The 24,196-nt window shown below is 39.9% G+C and overlaps 1 protein-coding gene across 1 annotated transcript in view; it reads left to right on the top strand.

Moving 5' to 3' along the window:
• Positions 1-24,196, top strand: part of cdh2 (cadherin 2, type 1, N-cadherin (neuronal)) — an 83,227-nt gene that overhangs the window by 40,198 nt on the left and 18,833 nt on the right. Inside the window, exons 3-10 of the mRNA XM_084731708.1 lie at positions 7,193-7,413; positions 13,521-13,688; positions 15,335-15,490; positions 17,799-17,943; positions 18,300-18,472; positions 20,794-20,931; positions 21,412-21,597; positions 23,551-23,804. Of these exons, the coding sequence (XP_084587834.1) occupies positions 7,193-7,413; positions 13,521-13,688; positions 15,335-15,490; positions 17,799-17,943; positions 18,300-18,472; positions 20,794-20,931; positions 21,412-21,597; positions 23,551-23,804 (1,441 nt within the window). The remainder of the gene's footprint in view (positions 1-7,192; positions 7,414-13,520; positions 13,689-15,334; positions 15,491-17,798; positions 17,944-18,299; positions 18,473-20,793; positions 20,932-21,411; positions 21,598-23,550; positions 23,805-24,196) is intronic.

Raw genomic sequence — 24,196 nt, 5'->3', positions numbered from 1 at the left:
TAACATATTTAACTAAATAACAAATTTAAATCCCAGGGAGGTGGGTGGGGGCGGTCGCATCCACTCTCATCCCATTCACTACTGGAAATAGCCATAATGTGAAGAATAAGATGTAATAAGTTGCACAGTGGCGTTTGTTTACTCCCCAGCCTTGAAGCTGTAGGATATGCATTTATAATTGTAGCATCAAAAAAAAAAAAAAAAAAAAAAAAAAAACTACAGTAAGAGGAACAAAGTAACATATGCATGCACAATTATGCATCGCAAGCAGCCATCTTGGCTTAAAAACATTAGTGTATTGTGCTTTTAGCAGTTTGTGCAATAATTGGGCAATTACAGAATATGCTGTGAAGGATGTTTTTGTGGTCGGGCACAAAGTCTGTATGCTGACCTTAATTTGGCATGTTCTACCCAATTTTTGGACTGGATTAGAATTTCATATCACAGCAGTTTGAATTGAGGTACCACAGAGTGCGAGCTCCACTGGGGCTTAACAGGATCTTATAAACAGTGGTGCTGGCATGGATGTCTCACGCAGCACATTCAGTTGGAGCCTCTGCTTCATATTGCATTGTCTCATCGCCAGTGCAGGCCACTCTACTAAACCTGGTCACATTCATTTGTGAATAATGCATTTTGTCAGGGGTGTTGTACCATTTGCCAGGGTTGAGTTGGGTTGGGTTGGGGTAGGGGGGGTGGATTGCCACAGGGGTATTTGCCTGGGTCTGCATTTATCCACGGCTACTGATGAAACACCTATGCTGAATATTTCTCAACTGTCAGTGACCTCACTTCCCAGAAATGAGTGATGGTATATTGGGATGATCTCACATGAGAGGTTTGGGTCTTGTCACATTTACAGCACATTAGAGGGGGACTTTGTGCCTGCTCACTTGCAAGCCAGTGCATTTGGCAGGCAGGCATAAAAAGCTGAGATTGTGGAACATTTTCTTTGCCTCCGTGCAGTCACGGAGTCTGCATTCCATGTTCCAAATTAAATGTATCTCTCCCTGCCTCTCCCTATCTCTCTCTAACTATTTGTGTCTGTCTGAGTTAGAGTTATCACGTGATGGAGCAGACAATAGAGAGGCACTCTGGCACTACGGAGAGGTTAGCTGGGTTTTTTGTGTTGCTTGTCAGTGAGGGGGGGCATCTAAGCTGTGAATAGGATCATTGAGTCGGAGGTAATTTTGGGCCCCGGTGCAGGGCATTAGTTGGACAGGCCTTTCTGCTGACATGCCTGTTTCTCCCTCTCCCTCTCCCCCACCCTCTTTTTTTTAACCCCCAACCCCCAGTCCCCCTCTGCTGCATCGGCATTTCTATCCAAACCAAAGGCCTTTATCGTCGTGCCCATGACGACATGTCTGATAGGGCGTGGCAGCCAAGAACTCTTTTAGCCTTGCTGTACCTTGGGGAGCCCATACATCTAGATATAGATAAGTTGCAGCAGCCAGGGTTTAAGCGGTGCCACACTACACATTTCTGTGCTTTTATAAGCCACCAGAGTGTGTCTGATAAATGAATAGACACATGCTGGACACTCTCATTCATTATCATTGGAAACGGTCATGCCTGCTGGGAGTTTGTCTAGTGATTGCCGTGGGGGCTGACTGTTGAAGGGCCTCTCAGAGGTGTCCTGATGGCCAAATTTCAGACGACGTTAAAGAGCTGGAGCTCAGCTCAACAAGAGGCTTGGGCTAGAATAACTCACAGGGGAAATGCTGCTGTCAAGTGCACATGTTCACAAAAATGTATGGTTAAAAGTGCCAGTAGGACAGAAAATGGACAGAAAATGGAAACACATGGGCTGCAGCTTAAATGCATTTAGTGATGGTTTTAAATAGTGATAAATAGTGACTTAATAGCATAAAATTACTTTATAATTTTTGGATCTAACTAGCCACGCCAGAATCACATCTGCAGTCTATAAATTACTTTTGTAAGGTCAGACAAGTCCGTGTTACATTACGGGTTTCCTGTTACTACTTATTGACATAATGCTGCTGACTGGAATACCCCTAAATACAGTGAGGGGGAGAGGAACTGGCTGAAGTAGTACTGCTGGAACAATACAGAAGTAGTTACTTTTAATGATTAGCAAGAACTGCACCAACTTATACTTAAAGACATCAGTTTTATTCATCTGCAAGAAATTTATACACTATAATAAATCAGATATGATCTGATACCATTTTTTCCTTCCTGATATTGATTCTGTGCCTGAACTTTGCAATGACTTACTTCAAGTTAAAAACAAAACAAAACAGGCAAACGGGACACTGCTGGGAAGTAGCAGGGTGCGGTTTGGGGGCTCATAAATTACATGATACTGGATTGGTGCAGCAGCTTGCATACTTGTAGATACCCAATCCAGCACTGTAGGCTGTATCTGAGGCATTTCCAATACTGGTATGGGTATCAGAAAAATTCTATAATCAGTAATGAGTATTTTTATTAATTAAAGCTATAATATATAACATTTCAGCATTAAAATGTCTAAAAATGCTAGACCTCTGTTATGCATTTTGTGGAGTTGTGCACTTACTATACCCAACTTTTCCAGCAATGGTCAAACTCAGAGAAATCTGGCAATGGTGGTTATTTTAGAATTAAGATAACAACTTCCATAATTACTTCACAACGTCATTAAACTACATCTTTTGTTATTGTTTTAATGTGAGAGATCCCTAGTGGCATAACTCACATATTATGTGTATTATGCTGGCTATATTTAAAATTTGGTCTGTAAAATGTCAGAAGATTGTGAAAGACGACCTTCAGAATTTCCCAGAATGAAAAGTTATGTCCTTAAATTGTGTGTTTGTGTCCGACCAACAGTCTATACTCCAGAGATAGTGCCTATTTGAGAAGCTGGAACCATCAGATACTTCCTGGCTTCTTTACTCCTTTATGACAGTAAACTTGGGTTGTGGACAAAACAAGACAGTTGAGGATATCATGTTGGGATTTGGGAAACAGGAATTGACAATTTTCATAATTTTCTGACAAGTAATTGATTAAAAAAGAAAATTATCAAAAATTAAAATAGTTGTGAGTTGCAGCAATAACAGCTTTACTTCCGTTTGCCAAATAGCGTTATATAATATTAGCACCTCAGTCAGAATAGTGTGAGTGGGACCTCCAGGTGACTTGACTTGTCTTCTGCTGTATTGTGAGTTATTTTGACAGTCCCTCACTCTGTATTCTACCTCTGTCTGAGTATCTGCTGACTTGGGCTGGCTGGTGATTGCCTGAAGGCTTTGAGTTTACAGGCGGCTGGCTTTAAGGCAAAACCTTCAGAGAAGAGAAGGTCATCTATCTGATGTCAGCTTTGCCAGGTTCAAAGAGAAAAAACTAATTGGTCAAGGGTAATTTAACAAAGGCAGCCAAGAAGGAGATGGTCAATATCAAGTGTATTCCAGTACAGAAGAAAGATCTTGTCATCTTCTATCTTCATTATTGGAACTGCTGCCTCTCTTGCAGTGCAATTTCACCTTGGGTGCTGTTAAGCAATATTTAGATGAATTGCAATTCTTCAGGTAGAAAAACGACCAGTTTGCAATGCAGTTTTCTTGTTCTGTCAGTGTTTAAATCTTATAGCAGTCGTGTAATGGAATGCAGTACATGCTTCTTCCTTGCAGAAGATTTGTTCTTCCCGTTTGGGTTTTGATAAAGTAGAGCAAGATTACCTTTCCATTCATCAGAATGAATACATTGTGATTACACTGCATGTCGATTTCCAAACTTTGGCAACATCATATTTTTGATTCTCTCTCTCTCTCTCTCTCTCTCTCTCTCTCTCTCTCTCTCTCTCTCTCTCTCTCTCTCTCTCTCTCTCTCTCTCTCTCTCTCTCTCTCTCTCTCTCTCTCTCTCTCTCTCTCTCATTCTACCTCTCGCATTAGAAAACATGCTATAGGACATTCGCTCTGTCTAAAGAAAAGAAAAATAACACGTTCACTTTTCAATAATAGTTGTTTCTAAAGGAAGATTTCCTGTTCCTGCTGCTGTTTTGCTTTCAGCCATTCTGCTGTTAGTTGCTCACTAAGAAAACACGTACATCTCTGTCAGTGCTGGGACTAAGGGCATCTACCTGACAACATCTGCCTTGTCTGCCATCACAAGCAACAAGAACAGTGTCAAATTCACCCTTGTCATCACCCAGAGATTTATTAGCAGTGGTGATGTTTGGGTTGGGTGGCATGGCCTGAAATTAATGTCACAGTGTAATGAAGCACACATGGTTATGGTATATATTCTTAATATAAATATAAATGCTTCTAAAGCGGTAAAGCACTAGTATGGCAACAGCATGGCTACTGTACCCTTAACTCTATCACTAGGATATATTTCACATCGTACAGAGGTATTTTAATGTGCAGAACTGGATAGAACAAAGACAACAAAACCTCTTCTGGAATATATCAAGTATTACCATCCATGTAGACAGTGTCATCTGACATAATTTGCAGATTAACGTTGCTTTTTATACCTGAACCATATCCATATAAAGAACGTTGCACTGTTTTTTTTTACTCTTATCTCTTTCTTGTGTGCACACATGTACAGTCAAACTAAAACAAAAGCTGTCTGCATGTGGTCTTAAGCTTAACTGCATATCTTAAAATCTAGAAAAGCTCTGACATTGCTGGTTCTTTTATCCGTACTTTTAACATTTTAGTTTAATTTATTATCATGCTGCATCCCCAGCTCTCTCTGTTTTGGCTCCAAGCTTCTCTGCAAGCACACACCAACAGAGTGAAGTCAGCAAGAGAGACTACAGGGGATACAATGAAATGAACCAGGGCTGGTTTCCTTAACCGATAATTGAAAATGCTAACAATTGAGTAATCATTAATAATTAATTAGATACAAAACATGTTTTGTTGTTCCTCACTTTAAGTTTATTTTTTGTTATTCAACAATTGCCTCTGCCAGACAAAACAATGTCAAATGAGGTGAAATCACTGCTATTTCTAGGCCATTTCTCAGTTAATTTTTAATTGGTTAAATTCTAAACTTGGTATGCACTGCTCGACCGGCCAGAGACTAGAACCGGCTGGTCACCATCACATATCCATTCCCATACCGGTCAAATTCGCACACATGGTCATGTCCTGAGTGCAGCGACATACACAGCAACTTCACAGCTACAACAGCACTGGTCACAGCCACACACACGCTTGTGAGAAGTCGGAGGTAGCAATAGATTCCTAGAAAAGGATAAAAATAAGACAGGCAGGCCACAAGGAGACGGGGTAGCTGACTTTGTAGCTCTTCAGGCTAATGTTAGCCAGCAGCAGACTACTGTTCACAGACTGACAGTTAAAATCTCACCTCCTGTTTTAGCTGAAGAATAAACAACCCATTATAATGTGTCTCCTCAAACATTTTCTCATCCAGACTTGTTTAACTTCTGCTTCTGTTTTTCTCACAGCGAAACTTTACTACAGCAGACTTTTGCACCGCGTTTATCTCTGATTTGTTTACAGCTGCTTCCACAAGATTATGTGAAATCACGTTTCCTATGAGATCTTTGAAAATGGTGCCCCCCTCCCCCTGTACGCAATCTAATCTAAACATCTAATTTATTTTTACATTGAAGAATGTGCTTCTTTATTCATAACAGCTATTAATATTTTTTATGATTAATAATTAATATCTTGAAAATGAACAAAGTGAAGTTAACTTATATTTTAATCTGCTCTGTCTGCAGTCTCTCATCCACAGCCTTTACACAAGCACAGCACTCTAGCTCAACTGTGCAGCGCTTTCAGTCATTTCAAAACAAAGCAGCACGGGCTCTTACATTTTCCAGATGATTAGCTGGTGCAGGCTGATGGAGACAAATCCTGCGGCCAATCTTGGGACAACTATTTTTTATTTTTGGTCAAGCAAAGGGAGGGCTCTACCAGTCATCACGGTATAGTCAAAATTAATTCCGTAGGGTTAATTCATACCAGCGTACTTCCTATAGGCTACTGTTTATACTGTCCGCCCCTACTGGGTGTGGTGCACTTTAGGAGAATTGATTGCATGTGTTTGGGTGATCCTATAAAATTAAGCCTGTGGGGTTTAAACTTATGACTTCCTTTAGACCCCGAGCTGCGCTACTGCATCCACTTCCAAAGCCCAGAGGAACTGGGTGTGCTGGTGCAGATGATACTCTGAAGACATCAGTGGGTCCCCAAGGTAGCAGCACACAGGAAGATTAGGCACCCTCCTTCAAGGCTTTTGTTAAGTAATTCCACATATCGTTTAATAATTCAAGGTGGCAACCACACACAAACGATGTATGGTGACGCCGTGATCTCTGCGGCCAGGAGGAGCTTTTATCTTTTTTCTTTATGCTGTTTTGTGTGCTATAAACACGAGGGGAAGGGGGGTGGGGCTGCTAGGGACAAAAGGATCACACAATGAAGCTCTCAGGTGCTGAGGTGTGTGTGTATGTGTGCATGTAGGAGCCTGGTGAAGGCTGTGCTGTACTGTCACTCACTTGTAACATGAACTGGTGTTGTACCACTGTCACTGAGGGACCGGTGGGACTCGAGCCCCCATGAGCCACCTGTCTGCAGTGTATGTATGCGTGCGCAAGTTTCGGTGTGTTTTCTGTGTGAACATGCTGATGAAATAAACATCACGCGCACTTCTTACTTCTGTCTCTTGAGGAGCCGAGGATCTGTAGTCATCCGTGGAAGGCATCCCTGTATGTCATGGGGGCAAAGCTAGCATGCGATGGCCTTAGCTGGAAATAAAAACAAGACTTGTACAGCAGAATTAAACATGGTTATAGATTCTGTGTATATTTTCTCAAATCCGAACACAGCAGGGTACTGAGACATCTAATTTACACACCAGGTTTTAAATGTAATGGTTTGGGTTTTGGGGTTCTTCTTTAATAGCCCTTAAGGGGCACACTTCCCTTTTTTCTGTAGTTTTCTCCCCTCCAACTCTCTCCTCCACTGCACCTGTTTTGAGCAATACCTTTGGGGCACAGCTTGAAGTGAATAATGTATGAGCGAGAAGGAGAATCAGAAAACCTTTGTGGACCTTCTGTCTGTCTGTGTGTCTGTGAGTCTGTCTGTTTTCCACCTCCGTTGTCTCTATCTGAATGTGTTTTTCTCTCTCACGGTTTGGTTAATGTATGTTTGTTTGTTTTTTTTACTTAAATTTGTCTGTCTCTGTCTCTTGCAGTGAGATTTTTCGACTGTGGCCGAGGTGGTCTGGTGCGGTTTGAATGCAGTAACCCATCTGACTTCCGGATAGAGGCCGACGGAGTGATTTATGCTGCCAGGAGCATTCAGCACTCCACACTCCCTGCATTACCACTGTTGATCAAGGCCAGCGACACCACCACTCAGCAGCAATGGGTGACTCAAGTCAAACTGATGCCCTCCACACACTCCAGCCAGCAGGTGAATATATACCTTAAAGGAGAAATCTGTGATAAATTTACTGTAACAAGTCATAAAATGACCGTGATATGCCATCAGAGATCAAGGAGACATGTTAGGTTGAAATATTCACTCCTCTGTCATCAGTGCTGCAGCTGGCCTGTCCCCCTTATAAATTTCTATTCGGAGCCGGAATAACTGTTTTTGTATGCCTGTTTCATGTTAATTAGACTTCAAATGAATGCTGCGTGCTCGCCAAATGTTTGTTTATGAGTCGTAAGAAATCATTAATAATCTTGTATCGGGAGTAGTTGCTTATAATCATTAAATTGAGCAAAATGTTAATGGAGTCTGGCAGGCAGTGTGAGAGTTTTCAGGATAACAGGCTTAGCTTTACACTGACAGACAGTTGACAGTTATAAACAGCCAATCAACTTACAGTGAAGGACTCGTCGTAGCCTGTTGTCAGTTTATTATGTGTTCGGCAGCATGCAGAGCTTTTCCTGAGTTTGGGGAGGAGGGGGCAGGGGAAAGCAATTTACTTCAACCACAGATTGTGTATTAAATGGGATTTCAACCTATTTAATAAACCATCTATACGCCCAACTCGCTCTTTGGACTGCAGTCCACATTTTTGCACATGCAACTGCTACATATTACTCCTTTAACATGCCAAATAATTAGAAGAAGATTGTAGCTAGGTACTTTAGCTGAAACAAATAAGTAACACCAAATCCATTTAGTGCACAGCATTTTAGTAAAGCTGTAATTCTAAAAAAATGCAGTAGTTAAAGTTAAAATAACCATATTTATTCAGCCACTACAGGAACAGAAGAGAGATTCATGTTCAATTCGTCAGGAAACGAGAAGAGAGAACTAAAGTCCATTTGCTTAATTTGCTGTTAGATGGCATAAAACATACTTGTAAACAACAACAAATAACAATAAATAAGGTTAAATAGTAATCAGTCCAAAGAGGAACAAAAACTAACCAGTGTTTTATGGGTATTAATTTAATTTAACATATTGAATAAATATTATATGATTATTGTTCTTATTGTTTCCATCTTTTTTAGTCTCTTTTATAAATAAGAACCAAAAATAATAAGGTAAATACTTTTCAAGGTGTTTGTGTACCCTTTTTTATTCACTGTATCCATGGAAACAACAGTGAATGCAGACGTAAGAAATTTGTTTCCTCACACAGTAAAGATAGTCCATATACTTTTCTGATATCTACATCACTACATAACTCCTAAATGTTCAAACAAGCTTCATATTTGGTTATTTGTGAAGCTATGGATGTATGCTTTCCAATGATGTTGCTGCATTTTCTTTCAAACTAATCAACTTGGAAATTACTGACATCACTTTCCCTACTTTTCTGTACTTTTCCATACTACATAGAAACCCTGTTAACCACTTCCATCACATTTCTAACTTGTTTTTCAATCGTATTACCGATGTTATTTCTATAGAAAGGTGGAATGATCAATTCTCTCCTCACAACAAATAACTTATGCTTATTAGGCATACTGCACATTCACAGATGACTAGTTCCCTAAATTGTAGCAGGTGTTCTGAGAGACTGGATGGATGCTTGCTAATTAAAACTTAATGTGTCAATTTACTAGGAGCACAAACATATACTCAACACGGTCAGTGGGTAGCGAGAGCAGATGCAAAATAGCTCCTCATAAAGTTGATTTCAGTAAGCATGCCCTGTGATTGTGAGGTTATTGCCTTATCATCCAAAAGGGGACACACCTCTTTCATTGCTTTGGAAGACAGGAAGCATCTGTCTGTCGCGGTAGAGCGCTGCTCTAACTGTTCCGCTGGACGTGTTGTGCAGTCATCTGCAATTAGTTAGAATGACCATGTGCTCATATGTCAACATTGTGGTTGGCTGAGGATCAGAGGAAGTGCACAGAAAAAGCACTGCACATGTCTCATCCGTCTGCCTCGTAACCAGGAAATGAAAAGAAGCTCTAAAGTCTGTGTTATTATAGAGGTTTTAACTTCACTGCCACTGGATTATGTGATCCTGTTCAATTAGATAATATCTGTTGCTTTAAACTTACAGAAGTGATCCTACACACACACAAACACACACATGCTGTTCTGAACTCTGTGAGCTACTCTCTATCCAGTCCTGTTCTGTAGGGTTGTAATAGTACAGGCATTAGATGACATGACGCCACACAAGTCACGACAGAAATTCTTTCAGTTGTTCTAGTCACATAAATATGTCATTTATAACATGTCAAAAGACTTTGAAAATTTAAGTGAGGAAAAGTATTGAAAATATTGAAATCGGTGATTGTTTCTTCGCTGTAAACGTTAAAAAATTGACTTCTTGTCTTCTTGTCTGATGTCCACACAAAGGGTTCAGTGCTGTCTACAACCAACCAGAAACTGTGTTTACATGAGACATGGATTGGATGCAGTACAGTGAATCTCCAAAAAGAAATTCTTAATCATTAAATACAGAAGGGGGATAGTTTCCTGCAGTGTCCTTCTATGTTTATGATCACGACTGGCAGCAGTTATGTTGATTAGTGCCAATATGGCAGTTTTGATTTTGAAAGCAATATAAAAGTGCAGTTTTAAGCAGGATTTTCCCCCCAAAACAATTCATAGACTCAAACAAAAATTCATTCAATCATCACCCACGACCCACCAGAAGTGTGTGGCGGCGCCTGCATTCTCAGAGACCCCGCCCTCTGCCTGTAGCTTGTTATTTTCTCATTATTTTGCTCTGCTCGGGATCCTTGGAATGAGACTAAACAATCAACCATCTTTCTGGTGCGTTTACAAACAACAACAGATGAATAAAAAAATAAATAATTTCAATTAAAAAAATGTTTTAAATTTATGTTAATAAATTCCAAAATGTATATGGATTAGTGCCAGTTTATGTTGCCGTGTATACAAGTATACAATGAAATGTAGTGATTAAGGTGATTTTAAAAACTTTCCTGTCATACGATTCCTTAAGACCCTTTTCTCTCATTCAGAACAAATCAGGACACAGTTTGAGTTTGTTTATGTTGCAATTTTGACCCACACCTTTGGGTAAAATGCTATAAGTATATCACTGCCTCGATATGTGGTAGTGTCTCTACCAGGCGAGCTACTGGGATGCCCCATAAATGGGTCTTTATGTGCATTTGTTAATAATTATCGCTGTAAGATCTTCAGTCATTAGCCTTCTGGTGTCTTAATGAACACCTCCAAATGCAATAAGGGTGTTTGTTTTATAAAGACCTATGTGCGCCTCTGTTCTATCCCTCTAATACGTTTAAGGAAATGGCCACAAGTGGCCTTTTCTAAATGAGCAGCACAGCCGATAATCTCAGGAAAGATGAGCGCCATATTTTATGTGGGTGCAGATTAAAAGTTATTACCGACAGTTATGTGTAGTTACTGTCAGTACTGCAGGCACAGTGGTCTGCTGGGCCGAAATTAAACTTGTAGCCGGTAATGATTTCACGGCTTTTCAAAACACCATCGTTAGCCACTGACACTCATTTACTCGAGGGACTCCTGCAGGTATGTGATTTTAATGATACCATCAGTCACTGTTGGTCTGCTGGTCAAAGGCAAATGCATACGTGTCCCAAACAGGTAAACATGCGCTTTGAGCAAGGTTTTTAGTTTTTAAATAAAAGCCAGATCCTCACATCTGTATACAAATTATCAGCTGTATCATCAGCAGCCGTGTTCTGATCAGTATCTGTGGAGAGCTCTTGGGTTTGCCCTGATTTGTCCGTAATGAAATCAGGGATTGACTTTCCTGGTATCGTGTGCGTTTATGAGGTCATGAGCGGTTGTCTTCCCCCTAGCATAATTATTGTCATGAGTCATCACGCATCTCTTAATCACATCAGCGATTACATTTTTTATTAGTCCATGAATGCAGCAGCCTTAGGGAAACATTTTAATCAATGACAACCAAACAATATCCTCATTAACAGGAGAGAGGCCTCGCCCACCATCACCACCTCTATTAGAACCTCAGCTCCGCTACAGTCCGTGAGGAGAAAAGCATCTGAAAGAGAGAATTTCTCTAAAAGGGCAAACACGCACACACATGCCTAATTCGTCCCACACACTCACTAACACTCAGGCCATCACTCAGCCTTACACTCTCCTGGACTCTGAAGTAGACTCCCAGTCAGAAGATGGAGGGGCTTCTGAGAGTGTGGATGGGTGCAGACCTCCAGTGCACCAGAGATAGATGCGTGTTGAGCTGAACAAACCCACCATGCCATTCATCATTCCAGACACAGGTTGCAAATAATTACTGCTCTCACTCGCACCCATTTTAATAGGGTAATAGATATTTCTGAAGCATGCTCCTTCGCTATCTGTCCGCTTGCCTCTCTGCATTTCCAATGTGTGAAAGCAGTATAATCGGATTTCAAACATGATTAGTGGAAGCTCTCCGACAGCTCCCCAGATGTTAGAGGAGGGGGAGCGAGGGATGTGGGTCACGTTATAAGGTGGCAAAGTGGTAATTAATTTCTGTTTGCATAGGACACTTTGTAGTAGTTTGTTAGGACTTGACTACCTCACAACCAATCAACATTCAGATGATTACAAGCAACACTAGTGGAAAATACATCAAGAGACATGACAGCTCCATTGAAATCCCAGCTATCATTCATTGACATTGACAGATTTTACATATTGTTTTTCTGTTTTCCTTCCCGCCTTGTTTTGTTCAAGGTTATTTTAACTTTCTCTGGCACTACTTCAGTCTCCTCAGTCTCTGGAGCGGCATAGGCAATTTGAGCCATCTGTGTGTTTAGTGTCTGGCTTGCAGGTACCATCCTCCTTTGTTTCAAATCTCATTCATTACAGGCGAGGGAGGATGGCAGATCCATTATGGAAGCTGGTCTGTCTGTGTGGGTGCATTTTATCAGGACATAAGAAGAGGTCTGCCATTTAAAGCAAAAAAAAAAAAAAAAGCGGTCGGCGGTGTGTGGCAACTGTTGCAGTAGCCGAACAGTAGCCACACCAAAGCATGTTAAGGCATATCATCACATGTTGTACTGTAGATATTTTAAGCTACAAAGGAAGTCTTACAAGAATGTATTGTTTGATTGAACACACATTTTCAATGGTATGAAATGACATTTGGGAGAGCTAATTAGGTTTAGCAGAAATTGGCAGCCTGTTTCCTTTTATCACCTCATTAATTTCCTTTTTGAGTAACCAAAAGGGAGGGGTCATTGGTCAGAACTACAGTGCCATTCTTTGTAGTAAGGTGTTACTTCAGTACATGGATTGGTATGTGTTGCTGTTGACTGTAGCTTAATGATTGCATGTTTAAGATTAAGGCTTTCACTCTTGCAGGATAAACACAATAAGAGTCAGTATCTACGCTGATAGCTTTGTGAGACTCTACTTTGGCACAGAAGTGCTTTGAACTAAATTCTAACATGCTGATGTTTAAGAGGTGTAATGTTTACCATATCCACAATCTTTGTTTAGCATATTAGTGTGCCAACTAACTCATTAGCAGTGAACATAAGTAGGGCCGTTGTTTATTAGCTAGAATCTGGCAACATGATACAAATCATGATACAGGAGTTAAGATTCAATATATTACCAAAAATGGTATTTAACATTCATAAGTGTTAATTAGTCTAAAATCACTCATTTGCAGTAGTGACAAGAGCTTAATAGCCACCATACTGCCCTACAAAGCCTAACTGCAGTAATCATATAAAAAGTAAAACTAAGAAGTTTTTTCCTTGACCAGGTTTTGTAGTTACTGCAATTCTAAACCACTTTTTTCATGCATGTGTGTACCTAATTTTGTGGTAATCCATCCAATAGTTGTTGAGACATTTCACTCAAAACCAGAAATATGAACCCTGCGATGCTTGAGGAAAATTTTACTGAAGTCAGAGGATTCATCCTCTGGGGACCATGAACCTCTGCAAAATTAAATTGCAATCCATCCAGCAGTAATTTGAGATATTTCAGTCTGTGGTGGACCGACTGATGGAGCCCATAGAGCCATGCCGCTAGCGTGGCCAAAAATGTATGTACTCATATTTTACTGCAGAGATACGATCACTAGCCAGCTCTTGAACTAAATCATTTCCTTTTCACAGGTCGAGGAAGTTGCTGTCCCTCCAGTCATGTCCAAGGATTTGCAGGAAATAGTGTTTCCATCACGAAACACGGACAGCACACTCAAACGCATGAAGAGAGACTGGGTCATCCCCCCAATCAATGTCCCAGAGAACTCACGAGGCCCATTCCCGCAAGATCTTGTCCGGGTACGTAGCTCACCCAAGCACATACATGCTCAGACACACACACACACGCACACACGCACACACGCACACACACACACACACACACAGCTTCAAAGAAAATGCTTTTTGCTTGATATGACAACCTTGTAGGTCCCGGTTGCCCTGAGCTCCCACTCAGAGGGTCACAGACACGAGACTTATGCCTTCAACAAAATGCTTCATATTTACAGCACTTTGCTAAAGGTCAGGGCTCTTTTTTCCGCTGTATTATTTATCTTTTGTTTCAGGGGGCGGTCGGTACCAGTGTAACCTGGCATTATTTAGAAGCACGGAGAAATCTGAAGTGCTCACCATCACAATTGTTCCCTCAGTTGCCTGTTGAGATATTACACTCCTTTTATCTTGGCTCAAGGACACACACACACACACACACTCACACAGCCCAATTCATTTGCATCAGTTCTCTGGTCAGGGCTGAGTGTGGGTGGCTGACAGAGGACAAGCAATACTCGGGACGGCTAAAGAAGTAGATCCTTTTTCAGCATATTAAGCTGACTTCCTTACCGAGTGTTAAGTCCTGTACATGCTATTTGTATGTATTATATTTAATCCGGCCATATTAGAAGGGATGTTTCTGGGCTTTAGTGGATGATATCAGGATGAGGAAATACTCTGTTTGCTCAGCATGGATCCTGGGTGTAGGCACAGAGGGTCTCAGCTTACATGGCAAACAGAATAGACAGCCCAGCTGAGACAGAACTTCAATACGACATAGACACACACTCTCTATATGCACTGTTTTACTTACACAGCAACCTATTTTTAAACTGATACTGTGATTGGTGCTGATGATATGTCAGTAAGACAGACAGTATACATGGAAGATGTATCGTTATTTTGATGAATAAAAAGGTCAGCGTTTCAGCGTCATGAGGAATTGCATACTTTTTGATTTGAATTTTCCTCAAAACTGGTGATGGGCATTTGTATTTTATTTCCTGTTTAAACACTATAGACTGAATCACTGTGACACTGCGCTGACAACAGCAGTCACTTGCGGGTAGATAATAAGCACTTGATGTGAATTGCAGTGATGTAAAATCAGCAAAGTTGTTTATTTTTGTACTTGTTTTCAGCTGTAACTGTAACATCTAAAGATACATGGTTTAAAATGTGGTGGTCCAACCTCTCTGACATTTCTGCTGTGACTATTTTATGTGCTGTTTTGCTTTGCTAGCATCTTCAAATCATCAAATATACCCAACACTGACATCTCAGCATCAGTCGGTCTGACTGCTGCTTTTGGTTAAAGTCAAGCTGTCATTTTCTTTAGTCCTAACAGGACCAACAACAAAATTAAGTCTCTAATATAATGTTAGTGAAAGCATTAAACATGCATTTTAGATGAATAAAATGTATACAATTTAGCAGAAAACATTCTGATTGGTTCTATATACTACAATATTGACAATTACTCAATTCTAAGGTGTCAAATGATGTATGGCATGGGTATCACTGGTATTGTTATTTTTTTAAATGTTATCCAGCCCTACTCGGTGTTGGAAAAAAAAAAAATCAGTTGATATTTTGTTATCAGATATGATGTTGACCTCAAAAATTCAGTATATAGTTTTGAAGCTTTCATTAACAAGTCTTTACACCCACAGATTCGGTCGGACCACGACAAAAACCGCTCCCTCAGATACAGTGTGACCGGTCCTGGTGCTGACCAGCCCCCCACCGGCATCTTCATCATCGACCCGATCTCTGGAGAGCTGTCTGTCAATAAGCCCCTGGATCGAGAGCACATCCCCAGCTTCCATGTAAGTCAGACACAACAGTTTATCTTAAAAACCCTCTTTAATGCTATCTTAGAATTTTCATGGTGTTTCCAGCCTACTTCAGCAAGAGAAATGTGTTTTGTCTGCCACTGCTGTACATTCCTGCCAGTTGGCGCGTGTTTCAATGGTCATGTGTAGACTAAACGGTCTCCTCGGACACGGTCAGGGCCGGGGTCTCCCGGGGAATCTGACTTATCCGTCTGAGAATTTAAAGGCTTTAACATGATGTTTTTGAATGAACTGAGTGTGTGTTAGATACGTTATGATAACCTCCTGCTCCTTCAGAACTGCTATATTCATTAGTGATTCTCCCATTACAAAGAAATGGATTTTAAATTACATAGCTCAGTTTTAAATGCTATTTATTCATGTGCTTTAACATAAGCTGGCAAACATAAGACGAGGCTGTAATTAAAATGAAATGATAGACATCAGCATATTCATTTACTCAAATTTACTTGCGTGATTTTTGAAGGTCATGAAAGACTATCACAACAACACCTTCACAGATGTTCATACTAGTTTAATTTACTGTAAGATGAATGTGCTTATTGTATGCTATTTACACTGTGACATGCATTAGAATTCATTGATTAATTTATGCTTTAACTAAACTGTAACGTATTATTAAATGCAAAGGCATAGATGTATATTGTTCATAGCCTGTAGACTTTCAATATATACTGTATTGCTTATATTTATTCTAGACTGTGAATGGGTGGCATCAAAATATAGATGCATCAGTGAGTTGAATTCCTGTGTAAGGCAACAACCTTGCTGTTGTGTGCGTGCGTATGCAGGAAAGATGCACTTGAAGTGCAAAAAAAATGCAGCAGATTGGAGTTGTTTTCATAAAACAGAAGTGAACCTGTGCTGACCCAGTGTAGGCAACAGTTCTGAATAAAATCAGAGTGCATCTGTTTCATGAGACGACCATAAAAATGCAGCTAAAAGGCTTGTGTTGTTGTCGGCTCTGGCAGGTATCTGACTAAATCTAATCATTTCGTTTGTCTTTTTGCCCTGCAAATGCCAGAGTTAGTTTTGGGAAAAACGTGTTCTTTATAAAAACAGAATTCCTTTCTTGAACACGCTGGTTTGACTGAAGAGAATTCTTTAAACTGTTCACTTTTCTACATGCAGTAATATATTGGTATCTACCATTATAAATGATTCAAAAGCAGGTTATCAATTGGGTTGTAAACACATTATAAATCATGAAAAAGCTGTTATACCTTATTAGATAAAAAGGGCAACAGTGATCTGTTGCTTGCCAAATAGTGAGCCCACAGTTATCTGTACTGTTATGCTTCAGATGTCATTGCTTACTTAGCTTACTTTGCCCTCTCTAACAACCAGCATTTATACCTGTTAGCTTTAGCAGATATTTGTTAATAAGTTACAAGCATTTAACTACTGTCAGCATATTTTCTAGTCAATTTGCATGTCAGATTATCATATCAAATTACCAGGTTCAAACACTAAAACCATGACATTTTCAGCGTACGCCATATTGCACTTTACAATAAGGCTCCCTTATGCAAGTTATGAGCGGTAGTAAGTCATCAATAAATGGTGATGTATTTTAGACTGCTCAACATTAAGGATTGCCTGCTCGCCTGGGGCAAGTGAAATGCCATGCTGAGCTAGTAAATCTAGCAAATCATTTCGCCTGAACGGGCAAGCGGTAAAAAGAATTAAGCTATTAAACTGTTTTGATAATCGAACAATGTGTCAAGTCATTTTTATGCAAAAATGGCAGAAAATGCTGTTTTCAAATGTGGAGATGTCCCACATTTCTCTGGTTATTATCATATTTGACTGAATATCTTTGGGGTTTAGACTGACACAAACTTTGAGAAACTGGGATGGACATTTTTCACTATTTTCTAGTGAGAAATCTAAATTAAAGACAATTAACTTTAGTCTTTGATGATATTTGATAACCACTAATAAATAAAAACAATTTGTGCAGGGGAGAGTAAAAATTGACTTTTGGGGCAAGTAGATTTTTGGCCCAACTGGACAAGTGAAAAAATACATTAACGTTGAACCCCGTAATAATGCGCCTCTTTTTTAAAAAATGTTAGTAACTCATAGTCTTATTGTTAAGTGCAGACTTTGGAAGTAACGGATCAGCCTACATGTATTTGGGATTGTGTCAGGTTAATTATCACAGCAGTTCAGTGGGTGACATTGAGTGGGTGGTTTGTCCCAGTAAATTGTTTGAATGGCGCAGAATCATCCTAGCTTGAACAGCTCTACAGTCCAGATGTGTTTGTGTTTCCTCCAGCTGAGAGCTCACGCAGTGGACCTGAACGGCAACCAGGTAGAAAACCCCATTGACATCGTGATCAATGTGATCGACATGAACGACAACAGACCCGAGTTCACTCATCAGATCTGGAACGGCAGTGTTCCAGAGGGTTCCAAACCAGGTAATATATAACACATGAAGCCAAAGCACAGCTTCACACTGTATGAGCAACCGATCGACTGTAGTCTGAGCCTCTGGCTTCACATGCTGCTGTAGTGTTAGCAGATCAAACAGCATTGATGGCATTCCTGGGGTGGCCACTTTGTTAACTTTGCCTCTGCTGTATTAAAGAGATCGGTGGTATTTTAAGATCACAAGAATGAACATTGGACATCTATATTACAGAGCTATAAATCTAGTACTGCTCGATATAGCACTGTCCACTCAACTTTTAATTTATTTTGCCATTTAAAAAGAGAGAAATAGAGAGATGACATCGAAGTATTTACATCTTGCCTTTGTCTTTCCATTACACAGGAACTTTTGTTATGACAGTAACGTCTGTTGACAAAGATGACCCTAAAACAGCCAATGGGATGCTGCGTTACAAGATCGTGTCTCAGACCCCCGAGACTCCGACCTCCAACATGTTCACCATCAACAATAAAACAGGAGGAATCATTACGGTGGCAGCAGGCCTGGACAGAGAGGTTTGTTTCTTTCCTTATTTGTGCAGGGTGCCTATTGGATCATAAACAGTCTAAAATCTAATCATTTGAATTTTAGGCCTTAAAATGTCTTTTTGATAGGTCTTAAAATGGATTGGATTGAAGTTAATGTTAACTTTTATGAAGTTGCGTTGCAGCAGCGTGATTCATTTTTCCACAAACAATGCACATTGCCTCCTTCTTGAGTTTTATCTCAGCAGCATCATTGATATGCTGCATGTAAAAGTGGTGAATAAAATACTTTCTGAAGTTAAATGCTACATTTAACTTTTCCTTCTCAACAAGCTGGTGCCACAAGAAAATAATAAATAAAATAAGATTTCCATTATGTGTTAGCATTGAGCTAACAGACAAACACTACTTATTTATGTATTTAAAAAAATCAATACAGTAGTCATCAAAAAACACAAAGGAATCATGATACTTAAGAATCTTTTTTTTCTCTCACTGCATTAAAAGTTTGTCTTGATCACGCTGTAAGAACTACAAAAATGAAACCAACATGGAACTAGTGGACTCTACACGCGGTAGTTAAACAACAGCCATATAAAAGCGATTAAGACAGGTGAGCTGTTTCAAACCATGTTCCCTGGTACAGACATAACTATAACTTGAATCCTTTTTTTCTGCCAGTATGAATGTGAAGTAGGTCCTAATTGCATTTATAATGGTCTTAAAAAGTCTTAAAAAGTTTTAAATGTACCTTGTAAAAACCTGCAGAAACCCTGTTGTGGTCTTTCTTTTTCTTTATCTTCTCATACATCAGTTTGACTTCTTTCTCTTGATTCCATACACCTGTATGTTGCCTTTTCTTTCCCTGTTAAGTGTCTGTGAATGTAGCTGTATAATAAAATTATTGTATCAGCATTTAAGTGAGGCTTTCATTAGCAAAGCCACTCATTATGCGAATTAATTTTCTTCTTGCATTTTCTGCCTGTTGTAGATGGATAAAAACATATCCATTTTCCATGTTTATACAAATGGGCTATGCATTTTTTTTTAAATATGATGACAAAACACAGCTTGAGTATATTTGCTAATATCCAGACTGTCTGAGAACTAATGAGCCAAAGTGAATTTAGCTGATTACCAACTAAATGAGAAAGTAGAAATGGACTTGGCTGTTTCACACTTATTTACTCTTACAAGGAGGCAGCGTGCATCACTGAGCAGCTAAATGTTTCCCTTCCTTCATCCTCGCCTCCTCTGTCTTCCTTTCTCTAAAGCAGAGGGCTTTACTTGCATTTTCCCTCTCTCCATTTCCCCATGCTGTAAATGCTACCACTCTGTCATTTAATTGGATCTCATGGCTGTTTGAGAAAATAAATAAAATAATATAGAAAGCTGGAGCCAGTTGGTGCAATTCTAGTGAGGGCAATCTGGCTAGGTGGCTGCTCAATCACTTCCGCCCTGGGGCCGCCGTTTTATGTCCGCCAGTTGCCACCATGAAAGTAATTTGCCCGACTCTCATTACCTAGCAACTGGTCCGTCACCTGAGTGGCTTTTAATGTGAAAAGAGCCATTTGTTAGCTTCATGACGGTGTACATAGCAGAGGTGCAAGTTTCACACATGCACGCTTGTCATGTCCCCCATAGAGAGTAAATGAGATTTATATAAAAAGCCAACATTAGTCATCATAATTAAGAAGCTAGCCAGTTCAGATTTGTTTCATTTTAGGTGAACACATTAATACTGATGTGAACTGAATTACCGCTTTACTAGGGACACTTGTGAAGTCTGTTTCAATCTTTCTAACAATAGTCCAGAAAGAAAAATCATATTTTATTAAACTTAAAATGTTAAAATGCAGGTTTTGCCGACAACTTGTCAAAGAGGTGTGAATTCAGCTCTGTCATTTGAAGGCTGTATTTTGTGGCCATGTGGTTTTGAACTGCAGGGTAGTCAAATTTGTTTCTGATGCTGTAACAAGGACTGCACAATATAGTAAAAAAATCATATTGTGATTATTTTGACACAACAAGGACTCGAAAAAACTGAAAATGTTAATATTTGAAACAGTGAAATGAGAGAATTTGAACATTTTATATAAAAAAAAGTCAGCACATAAGCATATCAGCATAATCATATTATAAAGTCTTAATTTAACTTGTTGAAACCTGCAAAAATCCTGAATAAAATAGGAATTATTTCTGGAATGTTATATTGTTTGCATATTGCAGTTTTACCCAATAAACTGACAATTCAGTGAGCAAATCCTCATGTGGCTACAAAATTGATTATATTGTTTAAAGATCAAAGTATTGTGTTTTAATCCGGTTTTGTTTCTCTCTGTTTCCTGCAGAAAGTGCCTCAGTACACGCTGATCATCCAGGCCACTGACATGGAGGGCAACCCCATGTATGGCCTCTCCAACACCGCCACCGCTGTCATCAGAGTCACTGACATAAATGACAACCCGCCCGAGTTTACTGCTGAGACGGTAAGAAACAAACTCATATTTGAGACATCAGCCCAGCAATCTTAGTGAGAGGAAGACACCACAAGGGCCTCCATTTCACCCCATTGTGGATATATGCACTCAACCGTCAGTTCTGCTCACTTACCTAGTTCTGCTTGCCCAGCGTTTCCGAAGCCATACAGATATACAACTAGCCAGCCATGCGTAAAGTGTTATATCCCCCTCCAAATGTTGACACATGCAACTACGGGGGTGTCTGCCCGAGTGAAAGAGGCACTTACTGTGCTCGTGAATCACTGAAATTTGTAATGCTGCCGTCGTGCTATCAGGGGAGGACAGGGAATGAGATGACCATGACGACATGATAAGTTACCTTAGATGTCTATTTACCCAGGATTGGTCCTGCTGTGCTGTCTGAGGCAGGGCTCGCTGTATTTTCTGCTGCCACAGCAGTATCACTAACAGCTCGCTGCTCTCTACGTTCATGGTTTATTCATGCAGTTTTTCGGCGAGGTGCCTGAAAACCGTGTGAATGTCATTGTGGCCAACTTGACGGTGACTGACAAGGACCAGCCCAACACGCCAGCCTGGAACGCTGTCTACAAAATCACCGGGGGCGACCCCACCGGCAGGTTCTCCGTGCCCACTGATCCAACCACTAACGAGGGCCTGGTGACGGTCGTCAAGGTAAGGCCTCCTCCTCAAACTCCACCCCTTTAATACCTTAGAGATGCATAGTGGATGTATATGTACACTATACTGAGAGGGTTAGGGTGGCATTAATATTAAGATTAATTAGAGTGATATCTGACAGATTATTCTGTGAATGTGTTTATAACATTGAATTTGTTAGAAAACAACACTAGCAGGGGTTGGAAATCCTTGATAGCACATGAATTTTAATGTACATTTTGGATAAAGTGCTTGAAACTGCCCGACACTAACTGCATTACTTTCATAATAAATCATGATTTGACTGAATAGCTCATATTTTAGATAAAGAAATTTAAAAAAGTATGAGTCTAATTGTTTTTGTGTTTTGCACAAAATGAAGATGACTCAAGCCTTTCATGCCACTTGATCTGTGTGATCTGTCAGTCTTTGTTGATGTGAAACAGTGAGTGGGAGGCTAACAGACAACAACATGGTGGGAGGTTGCCGTTTCAGTGAGCACTGGCTTGAAAACTAAAAATAAATAAAATATTGAAAATGTTTTTATTGAAATTGAAGTTAATTTTCTAGTAATCGTTTCATTGTCTCTCATCACTTCAGTCAGGTTTTAGAGCTGGTCATGCACTTTGAAACTTTTGTTGAGTTTTCCTTTAATTTGTCACTCTCTCTGTAAAAAAAAACCCAAAAAGGTTAAAAAAATAATTTGGTTGTTTATGGCACTGTAACATCTGATTTAATGTGGATGAATGGAAGAGGTAAAATAATCATCTTGAGTATATGTATATAAATATATGTCATTTACCACAGCTGTAAGGTGCTGGTGAAGCTTGAAAACCCTTGACAAGTTCTTGAATTTGACTTTGGAAAACAAATCATAGGAAACAAGTACTGATAAAATTGAAGATCCCTTCAGCAGATTTGTCACATAATACTATTATTTTACAGTTAATTTATTGACAGTGATTCATGGAGTGTAAGAGCTATGCAATGAGCAAATTCTCAGCTTGAATTACGTGCAAATTCAAATTCATAATACATTATTAAAACTAGTGGATGCCCAATATGGGTTCTTCAATGGTCTGTGCTGGTATTTAGAGTGTAGGGTGGCCAATTGCAGATATGCAATGAAAAGTCATGCACTTTACAACCCAATATACATTTAACCTAGCCACTATTTTTTATTAATTAATGAAATGGAAAAATATACTGCACTGGGTTATGCTGTAGATGTAAAAAGTGGCTGTTTTTAAGAGAAAACGGGGTGCAGTATGTCAGAAGTGACGTCTTTCAGAATTATTCTATACATCGTTACCCTTATTCCCAGACTGGGGTACATGTACCTCCAGGGGTAGGGGAAGTTGACGATGATGTGCAAATTGATTTGCACACTGACACAGACTGTGTGTGGAAAATGATTTAAGACTCAGACTGTCTCAAATTCAGCCAAACACAGCAGAGTTATGTGCATCCTCTCAAGCGCATCCTTTTCATTACCCTGTGTTGTGTATTCCATGGTTTCAAGTGGATTTTATGTATATTCTGTACATGTACTTTTTTTGTACTTTGGCATCAGCTGATTTCTGTGCTCACAGGGCCAATTTCAGTTATCTCAAAATGCCAGATAATCGTCACATTAATCGGTGTACACCAGTTGAAACACAGTTTGTAAAATTCAGAGTACATCTCAGTTGATATTGGTTGGTTGCACAACACTCAGACTGGCTGTCTTGCTGTTGTGTATCCTTCAGGTGACCACAAAAGGATAGTCTCTTTTTCTCATCTCACCATCCATTGTAAGCTTTCACAATAAGGTTTTTCAGACAAGAGGAAGAGAAAGCTTTAATTCTTTTAGTTGCTCTCTCACCAGTCTCAGATTACGAAAAATGTAATGTGATTTCCCTTTGTTTATTTGTCCTGCATTTTGATGCGTGGCTCACTCTCCGTGCACTCTTTCTGACTGTTTTCCAGCCTATTGACTATGAAATCAGTAGGACGTATGTGCTGACAGTGGAAGCGAGGAACGAGGTCCCCCTGGCCAGAGGCATCCACTCACCTCGTCAGTCCACCGCCACCGTCTCCATCAGAGTGATTGACGTCAACGAGAGTCCCTACTTTGAGCCCAACCCCAAACTCATTAAACTGGAGGAGGGAATGATGCCCGAGTCGACATTGACCACCTTCACCGCACAGGACCCTGATCGCTACCTGATGCAAGCTATCAGGTAGATTTTACTGTAAAGAGGAAAAAGGGAGGAGGTTGAATACTGTCTGAGTGAAACGTTACACACATTCAAGGGCATTAATTCCAGTTCATAGATGTGGAAAATTTGAAGAATTCCTGCAGCCTTTTAAGTTGGCCTCATTTCTTAGAATGAAATAGTCTGTTCTGCCTTAAATGTTCATCAGAGATGTTTAAATAACATGTTTTATTACACATTTATCACCGATTACACGGTGCTGTATGTGTGAAACAGGAGTGACTTGAAGGGTTAAGACGACTTGTCATGCCAGCCACTTTCTGCATCATTCCTGCTCAGATGACTATAGAAAAACACCATGCAGCCGGCATGTCTCCATCTCATTCTTGTTGAACAAGCCCTATTTTTTTTTTTCC

The sequence above is a fragment of the Lutjanus erythropterus genome, chromosome 12 (genome assembly GCF_056507025.1).
Source record: "Lutjanus erythropterus isolate fLutEry1 chromosome 12, fLutEry1.hap2, whole genome shotgun sequence".
Taxonomy (NCBI): domain Eukaryota; kingdom Metazoa; phylum Chordata; class Actinopteri; order Lutjaniformes; family Lutjanidae; genus Lutjanus; species Lutjanus erythropterus.
Note: the sequence above shows the minus strand (reverse complement) of the source record. Positions and strands in the feature narration are given on the sequence as shown.